The sequence below is a fragment of the Phocoena phocoena genome, chromosome 2 (assembly GCF_963924675.1).
Source record: "Phocoena phocoena chromosome 2, mPhoPho1.1, whole genome shotgun sequence".
Classification (NCBI taxonomy): Eukaryota; Metazoa; Chordata; class Mammalia; order Artiodactyla; family Phocoenidae; genus Phocoena; species Phocoena phocoena.
The window spans coordinates 36,596,471-36,616,889 of record NC_089220.1 but is presented as its reverse complement, the minus strand read 5'-3'; the positions used below and the strand labels follow the sequence as shown (position 1 = coordinate 36,616,889).

Sequence of the window (20,419 nt, the reverse complement as noted above, 5' to 3'; positions counted from 1 at the left end):
CTAAGGCAGCAGGGGGCAAGTGGGAGCACAGTTTTTTTCTTTCTCCAGCGCAGAACCCCATGGGTCTGGCCCTAGGCTTTGCACCCCTTCAGGAATGACTAAAAATATAAGCTCTCCTCATTTTAGTTTAGAGTTAAGAGTCTAATATAGCAAGAAGGAATAAGGAAGCACATAACAGGCCACTGAATCTCTGGGTTTACCAACAGTTTGGCTTTCCCCTCTTTCCTTTGGATTCCGCCTTGACGGGTAAATGTACAGCGTCTTTGTTGACCAGCACGGCAGCCAGTTGCCACGTGTGGCTACTGAGTACTTGGAAGTGGCTGGTCCACGTTGAAATGTGCTGTAAGTGTAAAATACACGCTATACAAAAAGTTTAAAAATGAATAAAATATCTCATTAATAGTTTAAAATATTGATTACATATTGAAATGATAATATTGGGGGGGTTGGGGTACAATATATTATTAAAATTAATATCACCTGTTTCTTTTTACTGTGGCTCCTAGAAAGTTTTAAGTTACATTTGTGGCTTGCATTATATTTCTATTGGATTGTGCTGTTATCAACCCTGTTTCAATTTGTAGAGGATTTGGAGGGCCTAAGTTTGTTATTTATACTCAGTACATTTCTAAATTTGTAACCAATTTATAATTATTATGTACTTATTAAAATTATAGAATATATAGTTATTTTATATGTATAAAATTAAAATATAAAAATAATTTTTTAAAAAAGGAAAATGACTCAGGATTCACCAGCAAGAGATGAACTGGAAGATTTAAATGTGCTCATTCCCAAATGTACTCATTCTCTGTCTCCATTTCCTGAACTCATTTCAGTTTTACATGCAGAGCTAAATCAGAATGGTCAAAAGAAATTAAAAAAAAAAAAGAATGGTCAGAAGAAACCCACTACATTCTGTTCTTAATTTCTGAACTGTGAGCTATATCAGTTTGCTCTGGACTTTAAGAGAGAAAGAAGTCCCAGTTTTGTGACAACTTGAGGGAAAGGAGAGGAGGTTCATGGTACCTTCTCTTCTAATGTTTGAAAAAAGAAAAATGAAAGAAAAGGAGAGAAAGTGTGTGTTTCCTGGTCAATCACTCTGTCATTTCAAAACCTTGCTGAGATGGTGCTGGTTTAGGTTGTGCCAGCATAAATACTGCTCTAAACCTTCTCTCAAGGACACAGGCCAACTCAGTATTCCAAAACCAGAGTTTGGTTGGTTTCCACTTGACAGGTGTGCATGGTCTCCGGTTTCAGCTGGCAGAGGCAGTGGAAGGGCGGGAATCCACAGAAGCACTCTTGTTGGGTAAAGGCTTTAGGTGACACAGAAGGAGGCTTGTCCTAAAAAGTTTCTGCTGGGCTCTGTTGTTTAATGGGTTCATCTCTAAAATATTTTAAAGAAAAAGCTTATTTTCCTAGCATTCTGAGTTACAAGGACAAATGTGGAGACCTGACAGGCCTGATTTTTAGTTCAGACTCTGTCCCTAATTAAATATATGTCTTTGGACTTCAGTCTCAACATCAGTCTCCCCACCTGTAAAGTGGGAATAACCATGCAATCTTATGAGAATTAAATGTGATCATAAATGTAAAGGGCTTAGCATAGTATTTGGCACACAGTCCATATTTAGTAAATGTTCACTGTAATTCCTGTTGCCTTAATTCTTTGTTGAAGACTTGCACGTGAGGAAATGAAGCATCAGCCAGAGGGGAGGGACCCACCCCAGTGAAAGCTGAACCATCAGCCAGAGGGGGGGACCCACCCCAGTAAAAGCTGAACCACCTCTTCAGTGGTTCCTCCAAATGGAGGGCTAGTTTGGGCCCATACAGACCATGAAGTCTCTGTGAAAAAGCTGGAGGTCCTGAGGAGTTTGGGTCAACTTCCCCAGACCATGGGAGTCGGGACAGTTCTGGAGAACCTGATACCAGGGCCAATCCTAGGAGTCAGTTACTCCAGGGAAACCCAAAGCAAAAGCAGAAGCAGACCCAGGATCAACCTTGGTGTGCCCTGGGTCTGGCCTTGGCCCCCAAGACGGATCAAGTGACTGCAGGTGCATAGCCCCGTCATTCAACTCTCAAGTCCTCCCCTGGCCATGCCTGCTTTCCCAAGGCTGGCAATCAGAATTAGAATGGCCTGTGTTCTGAATGGAGAGGGAGGCCAAGTTTATTAAGTGTGCCCGTGCCAGTACCCTTAACACTGAATTTGTGTTGCAAGGACTCTTGGGTGTTTGCCTACCTTTAAGAGACAAGGCTCGGTCTACATACTTCATTCAGAAGGAAGAGCGCACTCTTCTTCCCAGCCAGTTGATTGTATGGCACAGATAGACCTGTGTCTGTTTTGTTTCTGATTCTTTCTGTACCCAATAGCCATAACCATTGTTTAAGATTTTTTTTCTTTTCCTTTATTTTAGACTTAGCCTCTAGTTCTTTACTTCCATACCTACTAACACCTTGTGTTACCTCTTCACCACCTTTCCACTCTCCTCACGTCCCTAACACTTACATTACTAGAAACATTTGGAAGAAGACAGAGAGGGCTGGCTTGTTTATCCTGAATTTATATTGATTAGCTTTTTTATGAACCCCACTTTAGTGGGTTTTTTTTAGTTTTTTTAATAGTTGATTTACAATGTTGTGTTAATTTCTGCTGTATAGCAAATTGATTCAGTTATACATATATATACATTCTTTTTCATGTTCTTCTCCATTATGGTTTATCACAGGATATGTTGATTAACTTTTGACCAAACACTAGAGGTTTTGATCTGGGTAACCTAAGAAGTTGAAGAAAAAGACATTGGCACTCATTATCAATGCCCTTTTTTTTTTTTTCCCCCGGTACACGGGCCTCTCACTGTTGTGGCCTCTCCCGTTGCGGAGCACAGGCTCTGGACGCGCAGGCTCAGTGGCCATGGCTCATGGGCCCAGCCGCTCCGCAGCATGTGGGATCTTCCCAGACCGGGGCACGAACCCGTGTCCCCTGCATCGGCAAGCGGACTCTCAACCACTGCGCCACCAGGGAAGCCCTATCAGTGCCTTTTGATAGCATTTATGTGACTAAATAGGTATGGGACCACAGGTAATGATCTGCAAAAGGCCTTTTGAAGATAAGGGGTTGCCTAGATCACTGAAATACTGAACTTCCCTTTCCAACCTATAGTTGTGATTTGTTATATTTCAGGGGGAAAATATCATATACACAAAAAGACTGGAAATTCTTTGAGGTGAGTCACTTACGTTTAGGGGCTCTGCTCTTTGATATGAAACATGAAGTATAGCAACAAGCGATAGACATTTGTCAGGCACCTGTTTTTCATGAATATCCTTTCTACAAAGGATACTAATAAGCTGTGTGCCACTCCTTAAATCTTTGGTCTGATTTTCCTTCTGCAAAGGTGAGTACATGTATAATTTTCCGCAGCCCTTCAGGCATGTGGAGAAAGCAGGGCACCTGGGTTTGTGTCCACTTAGTAGTGTTCTAGAGACAGGTGGGAGCTTTTCATGTCGTAACTGTGGGTTCCGATTCTCGTCTGTTTCTGTCGTAGTCCTTTTATACTTTCTGTACGTATGTAGCCTGGATTGTCTTCCGACGTCAACACTTCACAGAGATTGAGGAAGAAATAGGGAGGCTCTTTCGTACCGACATGTTCAACATTCCTCGAAGGAAGCGCGAGGATGAAGAGTCAGGAGGGGAAAAGAAACGCATGACTTTTGTACAATTCAGGTATGACCTTTTGACTCTCCTAAGCTCAAGGACATTTCTAGAAAACAAGATGATGTGACCTAAATGTCACCCCCACCCCCAGGAGAATGATGGCAAAGCGCCCAGCGATGAAAAAAGCCATTAACATGCGCTCTCCAGTCATGTCTACCCTGCTGCCCTCTCTCAGAGAAAAAGCTCAGAATATCTCTGAGAAAAAGTACCGTCAAGTAGGCATGAAATTCCCAGTCCGGATGCAAGAGCACAAGGAAAATCTGGACTCTGTGCACATGCCAACGTAAGTGGCCCAAGGAGAGAGGAAGGAGAGAAGGCTGAGTGTTGCTTCCTAGGTGGGATCCAGGAGGGGCAAGGGCTCAGACATGGTGCCTCTGCCAGAAAGCTGAACAAAGCTGGAAGCATCATCTTCCTACCATCCCCTGCTCCTCTCAACATGTTTTCTTTCCAGATCAGCTCTTGGTATACCCATCTAGACTAGAAAAAACTACAAAGTTATGCTAGACTTCAAATAGTTCTAATTTGGTGAAGTGAGTAGCAGACTTTATAAGACTGAGGTTTTCAATATTAGAAGAGTCATCTTTGGAAAGTAAGGGAAGGACCAGTACAAAATCTTGCTATGGGTCGAGTTTTTGAACCCATATTTAAGAAATAGATGTGTGTGTGTGTGTGTGTGTGTGTGTGTGTGTATCAGTCTTAGCTTTATACACATGCACAAGTCAGCCATATACTGGGTTGGCCAAAAACTTTGGGTTTTTCCATAAGATGTTACAGAAAAACCCAGACAAACTTTTTGGCCAACCCAATACCTTAGTCTTTGGCCTCAGCAAATATTCAGCTACACCAATAATTCTTTCCACAGAGTTGGCATCCTGGGGGAGCCGCGATGTCAGTTCAACCCCCATACCCTTATCCCCCTCGATACAGAGGAAAGCATGAAGTCTGGGAGACAGTCTTCCATGATAGAAAGAAATAACATGAGGATTCAGGATACACTGGACTTAGTCATGAGAACGCTGTCCTCTCAAACAACATTCCCTAAATAATCTGTACATTCCATTTCTGTAATTAATTCCTGTATTTGAAGTAAACTACTTTGACTTAATCACTTTATACAGGACTAGTGTTTATTATTAAACTTTAAAATTTGTTCAAATTATTTTGTTAAAAGTTCAACAATAGACTAAAGAATTCTAGAAAGCTTTTGAAAAGCTCCTTTTCCTATATTTAATAGTTTGCTTTGTTATTTATTTACTTCCTTGGCTTTTACATGACCATTTAGAGTAATGTATTAGGACATTTAGTCAGTGTTCTAGTGGACTAGTGAAGAAACATTCTGTTTATTCATTTCTAAGTTCCTTTTTGTTTCATGAGAAAGTGTTATTGGTACATTTGAAAACAAAATTTCATAAAAAGGCAAATTAAATATTTTTAACATTAAATCTCTTTCTGGGGCTTCCCTGGTGGCACAGTGGTTGAGAGTCTGCCTGCCGATGCAGGGGACACAGGTTCGTGCCCCAGTCCGGGAGGATCCCACATGTCATGGGGTGGCTGGGCCCGTGAGCCATGGCCACTGAGACTGCGTGTCCGGAGCCTGGGCTCCGCAACGGGAGAGGCCACAACAGTGAGAGGCCCGCGTATCGAAAAAAAAACAAAAAAACAAAAAAACCCACAACTCTTCCTATGGCTATATTATTATTGGCATTGGGATATAATGTACATCTGACTCATTTAAAAGCCTTTTAGCATATATGTTTCATTCATTGTTTTCATTTATTCATTTAACAACACATATGTTTCAAGCCCCTGCTCCATTCAAAGCCTTGTGCTGGAAAATGTAAGGAAAAAAGGTCATCAAGACAGAGACCATATCCTCTGGTCTGAGTAGTAGGGAGGATCAGTAAAACACATGCCTGCTAATGATATAACCATTGAATGTGTTAGAGGCCATTAAAGAGGTAAATCCAAGCGCCCTTTGAGACAGATCAGTAGAGCCCTCACTTCTGGAGGAATCGGGAGCATTGAGATTTGAATCTGGTGTTGCAGGGACTGGGTGGCACTAAAGGGGGACCGCCAGGCAGAGGAAGACCATGTGCAAAGGCACAGAGATGAAAAGGTGTGCCCTGTGACTGAGGAAGGCAAGAGCCGTGGGTGTGCGAGGGGGAAGGTGTGTGAGGGGGAGCAGAAGAAAAGCGGGCTGCAAAGGTCAGCCGAGCCTCCACATGCCCCACCAGGGAGTGAGTTGGATATTATTTGGTAGGCAGTGGAGCTTAGGGCCCGCTGATGAAACCCTTTCATTGGCTGCTGATTATATAGTATCATCATTTTAAAAGTCCTATAGGAGTCCTAAAATAACTGGTCTGAATTTACCTTTCTGTGGCCACAGGTTTATCCCCAAACTTCAAAAATTCTCCTTTCTGCATTTAGCTAAAAGTTCATTTAACGGAAAAAACTGGATGCTTTTTTCCAGATTTAATATCAAGAGCAGAGGAACAGCAGCTCCAGCCTGTCGATCATGTGGGACAGCTTCTGTTCAACAGGCACTCTGTCTTCACTCTCGTCCTTTATGTTCCAGGTCAATTCCTGTTATTCCTGTTAAAACTGCAAAGTTTTTAAAAATCAAAATCCTGAGGGGGGGAAAAAAGAAAAAGAAAAGGAAAAACAAAAGAGGGGGAGAGGAAAACAAAGGGGGGGGGAAGAAAAAAAAATCCTGGACTATGAACGAACCCTTCTTGGACTTTTTATTTACATAGAGCATTTGGTTACACACTGTCATAACAAATTTTTATCTAGAACATGTTGACATGGTTTGATTTTTGGGGTTTTTTTTTTTTGATATTTAAAAAAATAAACCCTGGAAATTGTGGGACTTTTATAACTGTCTTTAATAGGGCACCGGGCTCTTTTTTCCTGCCTCCTTTATGACTTATGAGGCTTCAGTATACTTCATTTATTAATTCCTTCAACTGTTGATTCATTTTTTCATTCTACAATTGCTATATCTCCACTCTGTGTTAGGCACCCTGTTTGGTCCTGGGAGTTCAGTATGGAAAAAATATAGCCAGCTCTGACTTGGAACTGACAGTCTTGGGGAAGACAGATAGGAAATGAATACTCAGATAATGAACTAATTGCAATGATGATGAATATTGCAAAAGAGAGGCCTCATCTGCTTCCAGTATGACTCAGGTGGTTATTGGCAGGGCTGAGTTCCTCACAGGCTGTTGGACTGAGGCCTCGGCTCCTCGTAAGCTATTGGCCCAAGGCCTTTCTTAGTTCGTTGCCACATGAGTCTCTCCAAAAGGAGCTTGCAACATGTCAGCTGGCTTCATTAGCGTGAACAAGTGAGAGAGGAGGAGAGAATGTGCAGGCAAGACAGAAGTTAGTCACTTACAACCTAATGTTGGAAGTGATATTCCATCACTTTTGCTCTACTTTATTCACTAGCAGCAAGTCACAAGGTCTAGCCCACTCACAAGGGAAGGGGACCACCAAGGCCATGGACACCAGGAGGTAAGGATCACTGCGGGTCATCTGAAAAGTCAGCCCGCCACACTGGCAGAAGAAACATACGAAAGTCTTGAGGCTGGAAGCAAAGCTCCTTCAAGTTGCTGAGATAAGGCTTTTGAGGCTGTAGAGAGGAAGGGTAGAAGGATGAGATGTGGCTGGAGAATAAGCAAGAGCCCTGTCATGGAGGGTTCTATAAGTCTATTATGGACACGCTTAAGATCAATGTGGGTTGTTCCAGTGTGATTGTGCAGTTTTTGTCTTGCACAAAGGCACCAGCAAAGGAAGTGGATGGGGAATGAGATCCAAATGCATATCTTCACCTCATTCTGGAACTTTCCAGGTGGAGTCCCTTTTTGTAATTCACAAAGCAGCAGTCTTGAATGGGTACCCTTTAATGGTTTTTAAGCAGGCGCATTGTTAAAGCTTACCAAGAGGGTTTTTTTTTAATTCAAAATATTCAAGTAAGAGAACAAAAAGACAAGCTACAGGCTGGGGGAAAATATTTGCAAGGCATGTATCCGATAGAGGACTTGTATGCAAAATATACAAAGAACTCTTAAAAACAACAAGAAAACAAACACTCCAGTCAAAAAATGGGCAAAAGGTATGAACAGACACCTCATCAAAAAATATATATATACTCAGGACAAACAAGCATATGAAGAGATGCTCTATGTTATTTATCATTAGGGAATGGAAGTTAAAAAAGCAATGAGATACCACTACACACTTATTAGAATGGCTAAACTGACAATACCAAATGCTGATGAGGATTCAGAACAACAGGAACTCTTATTCATTGCAGAGTCAAAATGATGCAGCCACTTTAGAAGACAGTTTGAAGTTTCTTACTTTAATTTTCTTACAGTTAATATGAAAATGTAATAGATAGCCAACACAGTCTTGGAGAGAAAAACAGTTGGAGGGCTAACACATTCTGATTTCAAACTTACTACAGAGCTACAGAAATCAAGGCTGTTTAGTACTGGTATAAGAATAGACATTTATATCAATGGAATAGAATTGAGTCCAGAAATAAACCCATACATTTATGGCCAACTGATTTTCGACAAGTGTGCCAGGACAATTCAATGGGGAAAGAATAGTCTTCTCGACGAACAGTGCTGGGACAACTGGATATTCCCATGTAAAAGAATGAAGTTGGATTCCTACCTTACACTGTATATAAGCTTTAACTGAAATGGGCCATAAACCTAAATGCAAGGACTAAAACTAGAAAACTCTAAAATAGGTGTTAACCTTCATGATCTTGGGTTAGGCAATGGTTTCTTAAATATGAATGACGCCAAAAACATAAGCAACCAAAGAAAAAATTGATAGATTGGACTTCATCAAAATTAGTAACTTTTGTGCTTCAAAGAAAACTATCAAGAAAATGGGGTGATGATTGTATAGCAACTCTGTGAATATACTAAAACAAATGGAATTGTACATTTTAATGATTAATTTATGGCATGTGAATTACATATCAATAAAGCTGTTATAAAGAAAAAAGTGAAAACAGTTCACAGAATGGGAGGAAATATTTGCAAATCCTATATGTAACAAAGGTCTTGTATTCAGAATACATAACAAATTCTTACAGTTTGACTATAAAAACTAAATAATCCAATTTAAGAATTGGCAAAAGCTTTGAATAGACATTACTCCAAAGAAGATATACAAACGGCTAATAAGCACATGAAAAACACTCAACTTTATTAGTCATTAGGGAAATGCAAATCAAACCCACAGTGAAATCCCACTTCACACCCACTAGGATGGCTATGAGCAAAAAGTTAAAGAGCAAGTGTTGATGAGAATGTGGAGAAATCAGAACCTTCACAACATTCCTGATGAAAATGTAAAATGATGCAGCCACTTTAGAAAACTGCTTATCCGTTCTTCAAAAAGTTAAGCATATACCATATGACTTAGCAATTCCATTCTTAGATATATACCCAAGAGAATTGAAAACATATGTTTACACAAAAACTTGTACACAAATGTTCAAAGAAGCATCATTCATAATAGCCAAAAAAGTGGAACAAACCAAATGACCAACAATTGATGAATGAATGAACAAAAATGTGGTATATCCATGCGATGGAATATTACACAACCATAAAAAAGGAATGATGTACTAATTCATGGCACAGGGTGAATGAAGCCTGAAAACATCATGCTAAGTGAAAGAAGCCAGACACAAAAGGCAACCTATTCTATGATTACAATGATATGAAATGTCCAGAACAGGGAAATCCATAAAGACAAGGTAGATTAGTGGTTGCCAGACACTAAGGGGAGGAGGGAATGGGGAGAGACTGCTAACAAGATTTCTTTTGGGGGTGATGAAAACGTCCTGGAATTAGATAGTGCTAATGGTTACACAACTTTGTCAATAGACTATCACTGAATTGTACACTTTAAGAGAGTGAATTTTATGGTATGTGAATTATATCTCAATTAAAAACAAAACAAAACAAGGAAAGTCTGAGAAATTGCCACATGATGTCTAAATCTAATCTAGTATCCTGGATAGGATCCTGAAACAAACAAAAAAAAAGGATATTATGTAGAAACTAAGGAAATCCTAATAAAGCATGGATTATAGTTAATAATAATGTATCAATATGGGTTCCTTAATGTACCATACTAATATAAGATGTTAATAATCAGAAACTGGATGTGAGGATACAGGAATTCTCTATCATATCTTTGCAATTTTTCTTTAAAACTGTTCTAAAGTAAAAAGTTGATTTAAAAAAATATTCAGCAAATACTTATGTCATACCTGATATGTGGGCATAGAGCTGGACCACATATGGTCTTTGTTCAGGTTGCCCTCTGCGCAGAAGCGGAAGAATAAGATAAACACGTGCTCAAAAAGGAGGCTAGAAGTCAGAAATCAAGAAACACTATGCAGTAGGGCTTAAAGGAGAGGGCCTCTCAGGTCAAGGGATTGGGAGATGGGCATAGAGATGGCTCTGGAAGATGTGAGGGGTCTGGATAGGCAGAGATGGGGTGGGGGTATCTGGGGATGCTTCCTGGGGTTCTCACAGGGTTCAGACCTGAAAATCGGGTGGTGATGGGGCCTTGTGCAGTTGAGCTGGGCTGTGGGGTTTGCTAGGGGAGCAATGAGGACTTCTTCATGTGGGAAAGATGGTATCTTATTTCTTAACCTTTTCCAGGGGCTGCAAAACCCTTTCTATTCTGCCTTTGTTCAGGCTGCAGGGTCCTATAACATTTGAATCATCATCCTCTTCTAGGATTCAGCTTGTCCAACCATCTCAGCGTTTACATCTTTACCTCTGTTTTTTTTTTTTTTTTTTTTTTTGCGGTACGCGGGCCTCTCACCGTTGTGGTCTCTCCCGTTGCGGAGCACAGGCTCCGGACGCACAGGCTCAGCAGCCATGGCCCACGGGCGCAGCCGCTCCGCGGCACGTGGGATCCTCCCAGACCGGGGCACGAACCCGCGTCCCCTGCATCGGCAGGCGGACTCCCAACCACTGCGCCACCAGGGAAGCCCTTTACCTCTGTTTTGCGCTTCAGTTCCATCACAGATACAAATCACCCTACTTAGAACTTGGCATATGGCATTTTGATCTCTAGCTAACTTTTTTTTTGGCTGCACTGCGTGGCTTGTGGGATCTCAGTTCTCTGACCAAGGACTGAAGCTGGGCCACGGCAGTGAAAGTCTGGAATCCTAACCACAAGGCCACCAGGGAACTCTAGCTAATTTTCATACCAAGAAAGAAAAATAAATGTGCCTCCTCCAAGCCCATTGCCACTGAGCTCTCCTCCCTCTGAACAAGTTTCAGTTTGCAGAAAGCAAGCAGTTTCAGGGGACTGAGAGCACAGGGTGAACTGTGCCCTTGTTTTTGCAGGACGTCTCCAGAGCAGTCTGTGTCTGACAGTGGGTTCATAAATTTGTTCTCTGCCTCTGAGTTTCTCTCTGTGAGGTGGTGCCCAAGGTGATCTAGGCGAGCCATGCTAAGGGGCTTGGTGTCCTACACCACTTGCTTTACACCTTGGCCTCCCTTGTCCTCCTTATGCAGAATGATTTGTTCTCATTTCCTTTACTTCTCCTGTGTCTAACCCAGAGGCCTAAGCAGAGCAAAAGGGGATGCACTGGGGCCAAAGAGCTCAGATCACACTGAAACCTGGCACAAAAATAGCCACCCACACCTAGGACCTTTGCGGGGGACACTTGTCCCCCATCAACTGGCCAGTGTCAGAACATTGGAGCTATTTAGAATCAAAGTCTTAAGTGTATTGATGGTTGCCCCATATCAACCTGTATTTCTTCTGGAAATAATTTTTAATGATATCATCTGCCTAATTTACATAAGTAATCCTTGTTCAATGTAAAAAGAAACCTTAGAAAACACAAAGAAAAAAATAAATGCCCATAATCTCATCACTCAGGATAACTCATTGTTAATAATTAGGTGAATCTCCTTTCAGTCATTTGTGTGCATTTATGTACAAACAAAAACGAGGTCGTGCAGTGTACCCTTGTCTGCAGCCTCCCTCCTTCAGAGAGAAATACATCGTGAACTCAGCCAGTACCCATCTAAAACATGATTTTAATTGCCCTGTGGTATTCTGTGGTATGAGTATGTCACAGTGTCCTTGCCCAGTCACCTATTGTCTCGTATACATACCTTGTCTCTCAAACTACTGCTCTTTTCCTTAGGATAAAACCCTGCGAATGATATCGCTGCATCAAAGAGCACACTCCTTCTCAAGACCTTACAATTGCTGAATTTCCTGCCCACGTCTAGCCCCAAAGCGAGACTACCTCCATCTGTGTATGAGGATGCTCACCCCTCACCTGGGCATTACCATTCCTTTGAATCCTTGCCAATTCTATGGTAGTGAAAAATGGAATTGTATGTTCATTCTAATTTATACTTTCTATTAACAGTAAGGATGCATACCTCTTCATATTGGTCATTTGTGCTTCCCCTTTTCTGATTCATCACAGAAATAATATAATGTGAAATGCATTGAGTTTCTTCAAGTAAACGCATCACCCAACTCAAGGAACTATATTATAGTAGCACAGATAATAAAAATAACAGTACCTTGTCATAAATTCTAGATCAAGGCAGATGGTAATATATTACTCAATATAATATATATTACCACATGAAGGTTCTATTTTAAGTTCATTTCTCTTCTAGAATTGACTGCCAGGGGAAAAGCTTTTCTGTGATTACTTTCATCACAGAACAAGAATATATGACTTATCTTGGTTTCCTCTTTATCTTTTGCTTCAAGGAAGCACAGAAATAAATTTACTGCTTAATCATAAGAACTTAGAGCTTTGGTCTCTCAGATTTTTATTTTCTATCTTCACAACTTTGTGTTGCTTATACCTTTTCTTTTGTTTCTTTTTTAAATTATTTTTTTTGTTTTGAAATAATGGCAGATTTACATGAAGTTGTAGGATATAATACATGTGAACTCTTTACCCAGTTTTCTCAATGGTAACATCTTGCACAGTTACAGAACAATTTCACAACCGGATATTGATATTGATCCAGTCAAGATACAAAGCATTCCATTGCTATGAGGATCCCTCATGTTACACTTATAGCCACACACTTCTTTCTTGTCCCCACCCTCTCCTTAACCCCTGGCAACCACTAATCTCTCCTCCATTTCTATAATTTTTTCATTTCAAGAATGCTATATACATGTAATCATACAGTACCTAAATTTTTGGCACTGGATTTTTTTCACTCAATATAACTTTCTGGGAATTCATCCAGGATGTTACATGTATCAACAGTTTGTTCTTTGCAGCACTATCTACAATAGCCAAGACATGGACAGATGAATGGATAAAGAAGATGTTGTACATATATACAATGGAACATTACTCAGTCATAAAAAAAATGAAATAATGCCATTTGCAGCAACATGGGTGGACCTAGAGATTATCATACTAAATGAAGTAAGTCATACAGAGAAAGACAAATATGATATCACTTATATGTGGAATCCAAAAAAATGATACAAATGAACTTATTTATAAAACAGAAACAGAGTCACAGACTTAGAAAACAAATTTATGGTTACCAAAGGGGAAAGGTGGGGGGAGGGATAAATTAGGAGGTTGGGGTTAACATATATATACTACTATATATAAAATAAATAATCAACAAGGAGGGCAATTTCCTGGTGGTCCAGTGGTTAGGGCTCTGCGCTTCCACTGCAGGGGGCACGGGTTCTATCCCTGGTCGGGGAACTAAGATCCCGCATGGAGTGCGGCACGGCCAGGAAAAAAAAACCCACAAGGACCTACTGTACAGCACAGGACCTCTACTCAAGACTGTGATAACCTATATGGAAAAAGAATCTGAAAAAGAATAGATATATGTGTATGTATAACTGAATCACTTTGCTGTATACCTGAAACTAACACAACATTGTAAATCAGCTATATTCCAATATAAAATAAAAATTAAAAAAAAATAGTTTGTTCCTTTTTATTGCTGAGTTGTATTCTGTGATGTGGATGTACTGAAGCTTGTTTAATTCATCCTTCAAAGGACATATGGATTGTTTCCAGTTTGAGCTATTACAAATAAAGCTGCGAGAAATATTCATGTACAGGTTTTCGTGTGGACATAAGTTTTCATTTCTCTGAGCTTATACATTTTATAGTTAATTGTACCAGGTCTTTTTCTGTGAGTGGCTAGTATATAATCATAAATAAAGACCACCTACTATTTTTGTATTGTGATTGTTATTAGCATGTTATTATCCTTCATCTTCCAACTCCTCGTGGCCTGGAAAAAAGCAGATGAAACTTGAAAGAGTTACGTAGTGTGTTCGCAGGTCCAGTGGAGACCGAATTCTGATATATGTTCTCAACTCCTGGCTTTCATGTGGCTCTTATGGAAATCACTGCAGCTCTTAAGACAGAGTTTATTTTTGCTTCTTCTCTCTGGAATCCTGGTCGATATGAAGCAAGTTTGATTTCTAGTTGCTTGCTTAGGAATGGGTCAGAGGTGTGGTTGGATGTTCTTTCAATGTGTGTGGGCAATTAAAACAAAAGTTCTAAAACAGATGCAAGTACAGTTGGCCCCTAGATTCACTTCATCTTGATCTCACATTTGAAATTAAGATAGTCGCTTCATGGCACCATGGTTTTAAACAAATCTCTGCTGAAAAGAATGTTCAATTTAGAGAAAGATACAGAATGAATCCGCCAAGAAACCCAAGCCGTGTGCTTTTATTGAAACCGCATCTGACCAGCCGTAAGGTAGAAATGGAGGGTGAGAAAGCGTGTGTCCCTGTTCGTTTCTGAGGTTCTAAAGTGACACGGCCAGATACAGCTGTCACTCTCTCTGCCTATATTCATCTAATATCTGGCAATTAAATTCTATTTGCTCATTTGTTGCATTCAGCATTCTGCTCGCTCTGTGCCAGGGACCGGGGTGGGGTCTGGAAACTGGGAGATTAATTAGATGCTGTTCCTATGCTCAAGGGGCTCACACTCCAGTGAGGGGGAAGGGGATGTCTAAACAGTCAGAAGATGACACGCTAAGTGCTTCCAAAGTGTATTCCAAAGTCTGCAGGTGGCAGTGGTGCCAGTGGCAGTCTCCAGTCACCAGGCGTGGTGGCAGCAGGGGGCTACTGGACTGGTTCGGCAGTGTGGTCTTGTCTGTGGTTATAGCTTCTTGTCCACTCTCCTTTAATTCTTGTATGTTTTCCAAGCCTTCTTGGTGATTCTACCCAAGGTACTCCCGGTAAATTCTCTTTCTTCTTTTTTTTTTTTTTTTTTTTTTTTTTTTTTTTTTTAAATGTATTTATTTATTTATTTATGGCTGTGTTGGGTCTTCGTTTCTGTGCATGGGCTTTCTCTAGTTGTGGCAAGCGGGGGCCACTCTTCATCGCGGTGCACGGGCCTCTCACTATCGCGGCCTCTGTTGTTGCGGAGCACAGGCTCCAGACGCGCAGGCTCAGTAATTGTGGCTCACGGGCCCAGTTGCTCCGCGGCATGTGGGATCCTCCCAGACCAGGGCCCGAACCCGTGTCCCCTGCATCGGCAGGCAGACTCCCAACCACTGCGCCACCAGGGAAGCCCTCTCTTTCTTCTTAAATCAGCCAATGTTGATTGATAGACTGCTAGTTTCAGGTTATTAGGTATCCCTCCAGGATTGATTTATGAATGTAAATGCAGGACTAAGCCTCACCCAGTTGTGGAAATGATGAAATACTTCCATGTCAGTTGGTAAATAAACACTGCTCCCAGCCCCCTGAGACCCCAGGCTCCCTGGTCCCTCCCCTGGGACCCTCTCTCTCTTCCCTACAATCCATAATCTCAAGGTGTTACACTGGGCACAGGTGCTCTGGTACTACAGGTGGCATTCTTTCTGATTGACAGGTGCCTCTGGTGATGCATCTAAATGTACACGGTATACATATATGTTATGTATGTAAGTATATATAAATATCAAAAATTCAGGATGAATTCGTGTCAAATGGGAACTTACTGCACATTCTGTGTGGCTAATGTGAGACCTTTCCATATAAGCACACGTAGATTTATTCCCTTTTCAAATGGCTACTTGGTATTTCATTACAGGGATTTAACTACAAATGATTTAACCAATTTGGGGAGGTTTTACAAAATAGAGATATCCTTCCCCCACATCTCAGTACCACCTACAAGGGTGTGGCCAAGACAGCAGAGTAGGAAGACCCTGAGCTCAACCAAAACGACAGCTGTTTATAGAGCAGCTATCAATGAGAACAACCTGAAGGCGGGCAGAGACATCTTCTACAACTGAAAGTATAAAGGAGCCACAATGAGATGGGTAGGAGGGGTGGAGTCACAGTATAGTCAAGACCCACACCTGCAGGTAGGGGACCCACAAACAGGAGGATGACCACAATTGCAGAGGTTCTCCCCAAGGAGTGAGGGATCCAAACCCCACACTGGGCTCTCCAGCCAGGAGGTCCTGCATTGGGAGGACGAGCCCTCAGAACGTTTGGCTTTGAATACCAGTGGGGCTTAATTTTAGGAGACCCAGAGGGCTGTGGTAAAGAGACTCCACTCTTAAAGGGCGCATCCAAAATCTCACATGCTCTGGAACCCAAGGCAGAAATAGTCATTTGAAAGGAGCCTGGGTCAAATCCACCTGCTGACCTTGGAGAGCCTCCCAGAGAGGCAGGAGATAACTGGGACTCACCCTGGGGACATAAGACACTGGTGGCAGTCATTTTGGGGAGCTCATTCTATCACAAGGACACTGGTGGTGGCAAGTGCCATTTTAGAATCCTCCCTCTAGCTTATGAGCCCCAGGACCCAGACTTGCCCAGTATCAGTCCTGGGATGCCCCTAGCCAAGCAGCTAGCTGGGCTGGGGCACAGCCCCACCCATCAGCAGGTCAGCTGCCCTAGGCTCCTCTAAGGGCCCCGGCTACCCTGGGACCCAGCCCTGCCCACCAATGGGCTGGTACTAGCACTGGGATGCAACCTCACCCATCAGTGGGGCGGGGGAGGGCACCAGCCCCAGGAGCCCCTAAGCCTCAGCCCTGCCCACCAGCGGCCCGACATCAGCTCTGGGACTCCCAAGGCCCTGCAGCCAGAGATCCTGGGACCCAGTTCCATCCACTAGTGGGCCAGCAGTAGCCCCGGGCCCCCTGGCCCTGCAGCCAACTGTCGAGATCCAGCCCCACCCGCCAGTAGGCCAACATCAGCTCTAGGACCTCGAGCCCTACAACCAGAGAACCCGAGACTTTGTATGGTGACAGATGGTAACTAGACTTATCATGGTGATTATTTTAAAGTGTATAGAAATATCAAATCACTATGTTGTACACCAGGAAGTAACGTAGTGTTGTAGGTCAATTATTCTTCAAAAGTAAGAAACAAACCCATAGAAAAAGAGATCAGATTTGTGGTTACCAAAGGCGGAATGTGGAGATAGGTGGGGGTGGGCGGAGGGGGAATGGGGTGAAGGTGGTCAAAAGTTACAAACTTCCAGTTATAAGATACATAAGTGCTAGGAATGTCATGTACGACGTGATAATACACTACTGTATTATGTTATATGTGAAATTTGTTGAGAGTAACTTCTAGGTGTTCTCATCACAAGGAAAAAAGTATTTGTTTTCTATTTCTTGAATTTTGTATCTATATGAGATGATGGACGTTCACTAAACCGTGGTAATGATTTCATGATGAATGTTAGTCAAATCACTATGCTGTACACCTTTAACTTGTGCAGTGCTTGTACTGTACTTGTACTGTGCAATTACATACTGTAATTGTACAGTATGTCAATTATATCTCAATAAAACTGGAAGAAAAAAAAAAACCACCTACAAGACGGAGATTCAGGAAGTCTAGGGAGAGGCCGACCATGTGAATTTTCCAAACTCTCCAGGTGGCTCTCCAGGTCTGGGATTTATTGGCATGAGCAGTGCATCAGTTGGCCCTGCAAACATGAAAGCAAAGAAAAAACCATGCAACTTCCTTTATAAAAGAAGGCCTGGGGGCTTCCCTGGTGGCGCAGTGGTTGGGAGTCCGCCTGCCGATGCAGGGGACGTGGGTTCGTGCCCCGGTCCGGGAGGATCCCGCATGCCGCGGAGCGGCTGGGCCCGTGAGCCATGGCCGCTGAGCCTGCGCGTCCGGAGCCTGTGCTCCAAAGTGGGAGTAGGCCACAGCAGTGAGAGGCCCGAGTACCGCAGAGAAAAAAAAAAAAGAAGGCCTGTCTTCCCCTTTCTAGGACACAAGATATAAAATAAACAATATAAAAACTTGTGTTTAAAGACTTCCAGTCCTTAAGTTTATCGTTGTCCTGGCTTGCTACCAGATTGCAATTTTTCTCTGTTTAGCAATAACTAAAAGGAATGTCAGTCTAGAAAGAAGATGAGGGGCAGAGCCCTCTCAGTGAGTTCCGTATATACAGGCCAAGCTTTTGCTTCCAAAGAACATTGCTGTCCCTCTTGTATTTAGAAAAAATTCAACTTTGGTTGTCTTCCAGGAACTGAGCAGTGGCCAAACATCAGTATTTCTTCAAATTTGAAAGTGAATCTTGATTTTTTTTTTTCGTAAGTCGGCCTAAAGCTCAGATAATCAACTACAGTTCTTGGAAAGGATTAAACTGTAATTCAGTTCAGCACTTCCAGGCAATCTGGAAGCTAGAAAATTATATTTATGGGAAAAGAGGTTTATATAAATACTTTATTCAGTGACCCACATGATGGAGTTGAGAATAAGCATCTTGTGTTGGTGGATGATACCAAATTAGGTGGAGTTGCTAACATCCCAAATAGTGAGAACTAAACTCCCTGTGACCCTTTTAGATTGGCCTTGACACACTTTTAAAAAACGACCCATACCACAAATACAAGATGAAAGACGGCTCACAAGAGCTATAGTGAAAAAAAATATGAGATTTTCAAAGTTAACAACTATGTCACAAGTACAGAATTAGCAATAGAGAAACTATTGAGAAAACAGACACACAAAAAACCATGATACTGGAATGTTAATGAGGAAAAGATAAGCAAAACTCCTGAATACTTTTCCCGCATATGGCCTGGGTCAGGCCTTAACTGGAAAATACTCCTATCCAGTTTGAGTCTTCAAAATTTGGAAGTCTATCTAAGAAAAGTAAAATGCGCCTGAAAAATGTGGGTGACTTATGAGATGGGGGGCAAAAATCTCTGAGAGAAAAATTAAGCTAATTGGAATTATTTAAATTGCAGAAAGAAAACTCACAAAAAAAAAAACAAAAAAAAAAAGAAAAAGAAAAAAGGGGCTTCCCTGGTGGCGCAGTGGTTGAGAGTCCGCCTGCCGACGTAGGGGACACGGGTTCGTGCCCCGGTCCGGGAAGATCCCATATGCCGCGGAGCGGCTGCGCCCGTGAGCCATGGCCACAGAGCCTGCAGGCTCCGCAACGGGAGAGGCCACAATAGTGAGAGGCCCGCGTACCGCAAAAAAAAAAGAGAAAAAAAAAAAAAAAGAAAACTCAGAAACAACTTTAGAACTGTCTTCAAATATTCATGGTGTGATTATGGAGTGCTGAATATCTTTTTCTCTTTTCTACAAAAGACACAACTGGAAATCAAGAGGTAAACATGCAGTAATTTGGATTAACTTAGATCTGAGGACATGTGTGCTTGAAGTAGATTAGTGTACTGGGCAGCTGTGTATAATACCTAGAATGTACAGACCATGGACTCTGGAGCCAGACTGTTTAATATCTATGAGCCTGACTTACCTGCATCCTGTCTCAGTTTGCCCATCTAAGAAGTGGGAGGTCAATACTGTCTGCCTCATAAGGTTGTGGGGAAGATAGTATGAGATGACGTAGGCAAGCCCCGAAAGGATGTGATTACTGGCTGATCACTAAGGATGGTAAAACTTCTAGAATGGACTCCTGGAGGGGATCCTTGAATCTTTTCCTAGACTGTCTCGAACTTATGGTTAAATTTATAGTTCTAATTTGAGACAACTTTGTGAACAACACATGGCATCTACACGAAACATCTCACACAATATTTTAGCCATCATTTCAAAATTGCCTCACTCTATCACATTCTTTTTTTTTTTAATTTATTTATTTAATTTATTTATTTTTGGCTGCGTTGGGTCTTCGTTGCTGTGCGCAGGCTTTCTCTAGCTGCAGCGAGCAGAGGCTACTCTTCGTTGCAGTGCGTGGGCTTCTCATTGTGGTGGCTTCATCTTGTTGTGGAGCTCAGGCTCTAGGCGCGCGGGCTTCAGTAGTTGTGGCACGTGGGCTCAGTAGTTGTGGCTCGCGGGCTCTAGAGCACAGGGTCAGTAATTGTGGCGCACAGGCTTAGTTGCTCTGCGGCATGTGGGATCTTCCCGCACCAGGGCTCGAACCTGTGTCCCCTGCGTTGGCAGGCGGATTCTTAATGACTGCGCTACTAGGCAAGTCCCTATCACATTCTTTTTTTTTTTTTTTTTGCGGTATGCGGGCCTCTCACTGTTGTGGCCTCTCCCGTTGCGGAGCACAGGCTCTGGACTCAGAGGCTCAGCAGCCATGGCTCACAGGCCCAGCCGCTCCACAGCATGTGGGATCTTCGCGGACCGGGGCAGGAACCCGTGTCCCCTGCATTGGCAGGTGGACTCTCAACCACTGCGCCGCCAGGGAAGCCCCTTATCACATTCTTATAACACAGAATTATAAACCTT

General features: G+C 42.2%; 1 protein-coding gene across 1 annotated transcript in view; it reads left to right on the top strand.

The window, feature by feature from the left end:
- PPP1R36 (protein phosphatase 1 regulatory subunit 36) overlaps nucleotides 1-4,764 on the top strand; it is a 30,917-nt gene extending 26,153 nt beyond the window's left edge. The window contains 4 exon segments of the mRNA XM_065871665.1: nucleotides 3,185-3,227; nucleotides 3,549-3,727; nucleotides 3,810-4,001; nucleotides 4,581-4,764. Coding sequence (XP_065727737.1) covers nucleotides 3,185-3,227; nucleotides 3,549-3,727; nucleotides 3,810-4,001; nucleotides 4,581-4,764 — 598 coding nt within the window.
- Nucleotides 4,765-20,419: the final 15,655 nt, after the last annotated feature.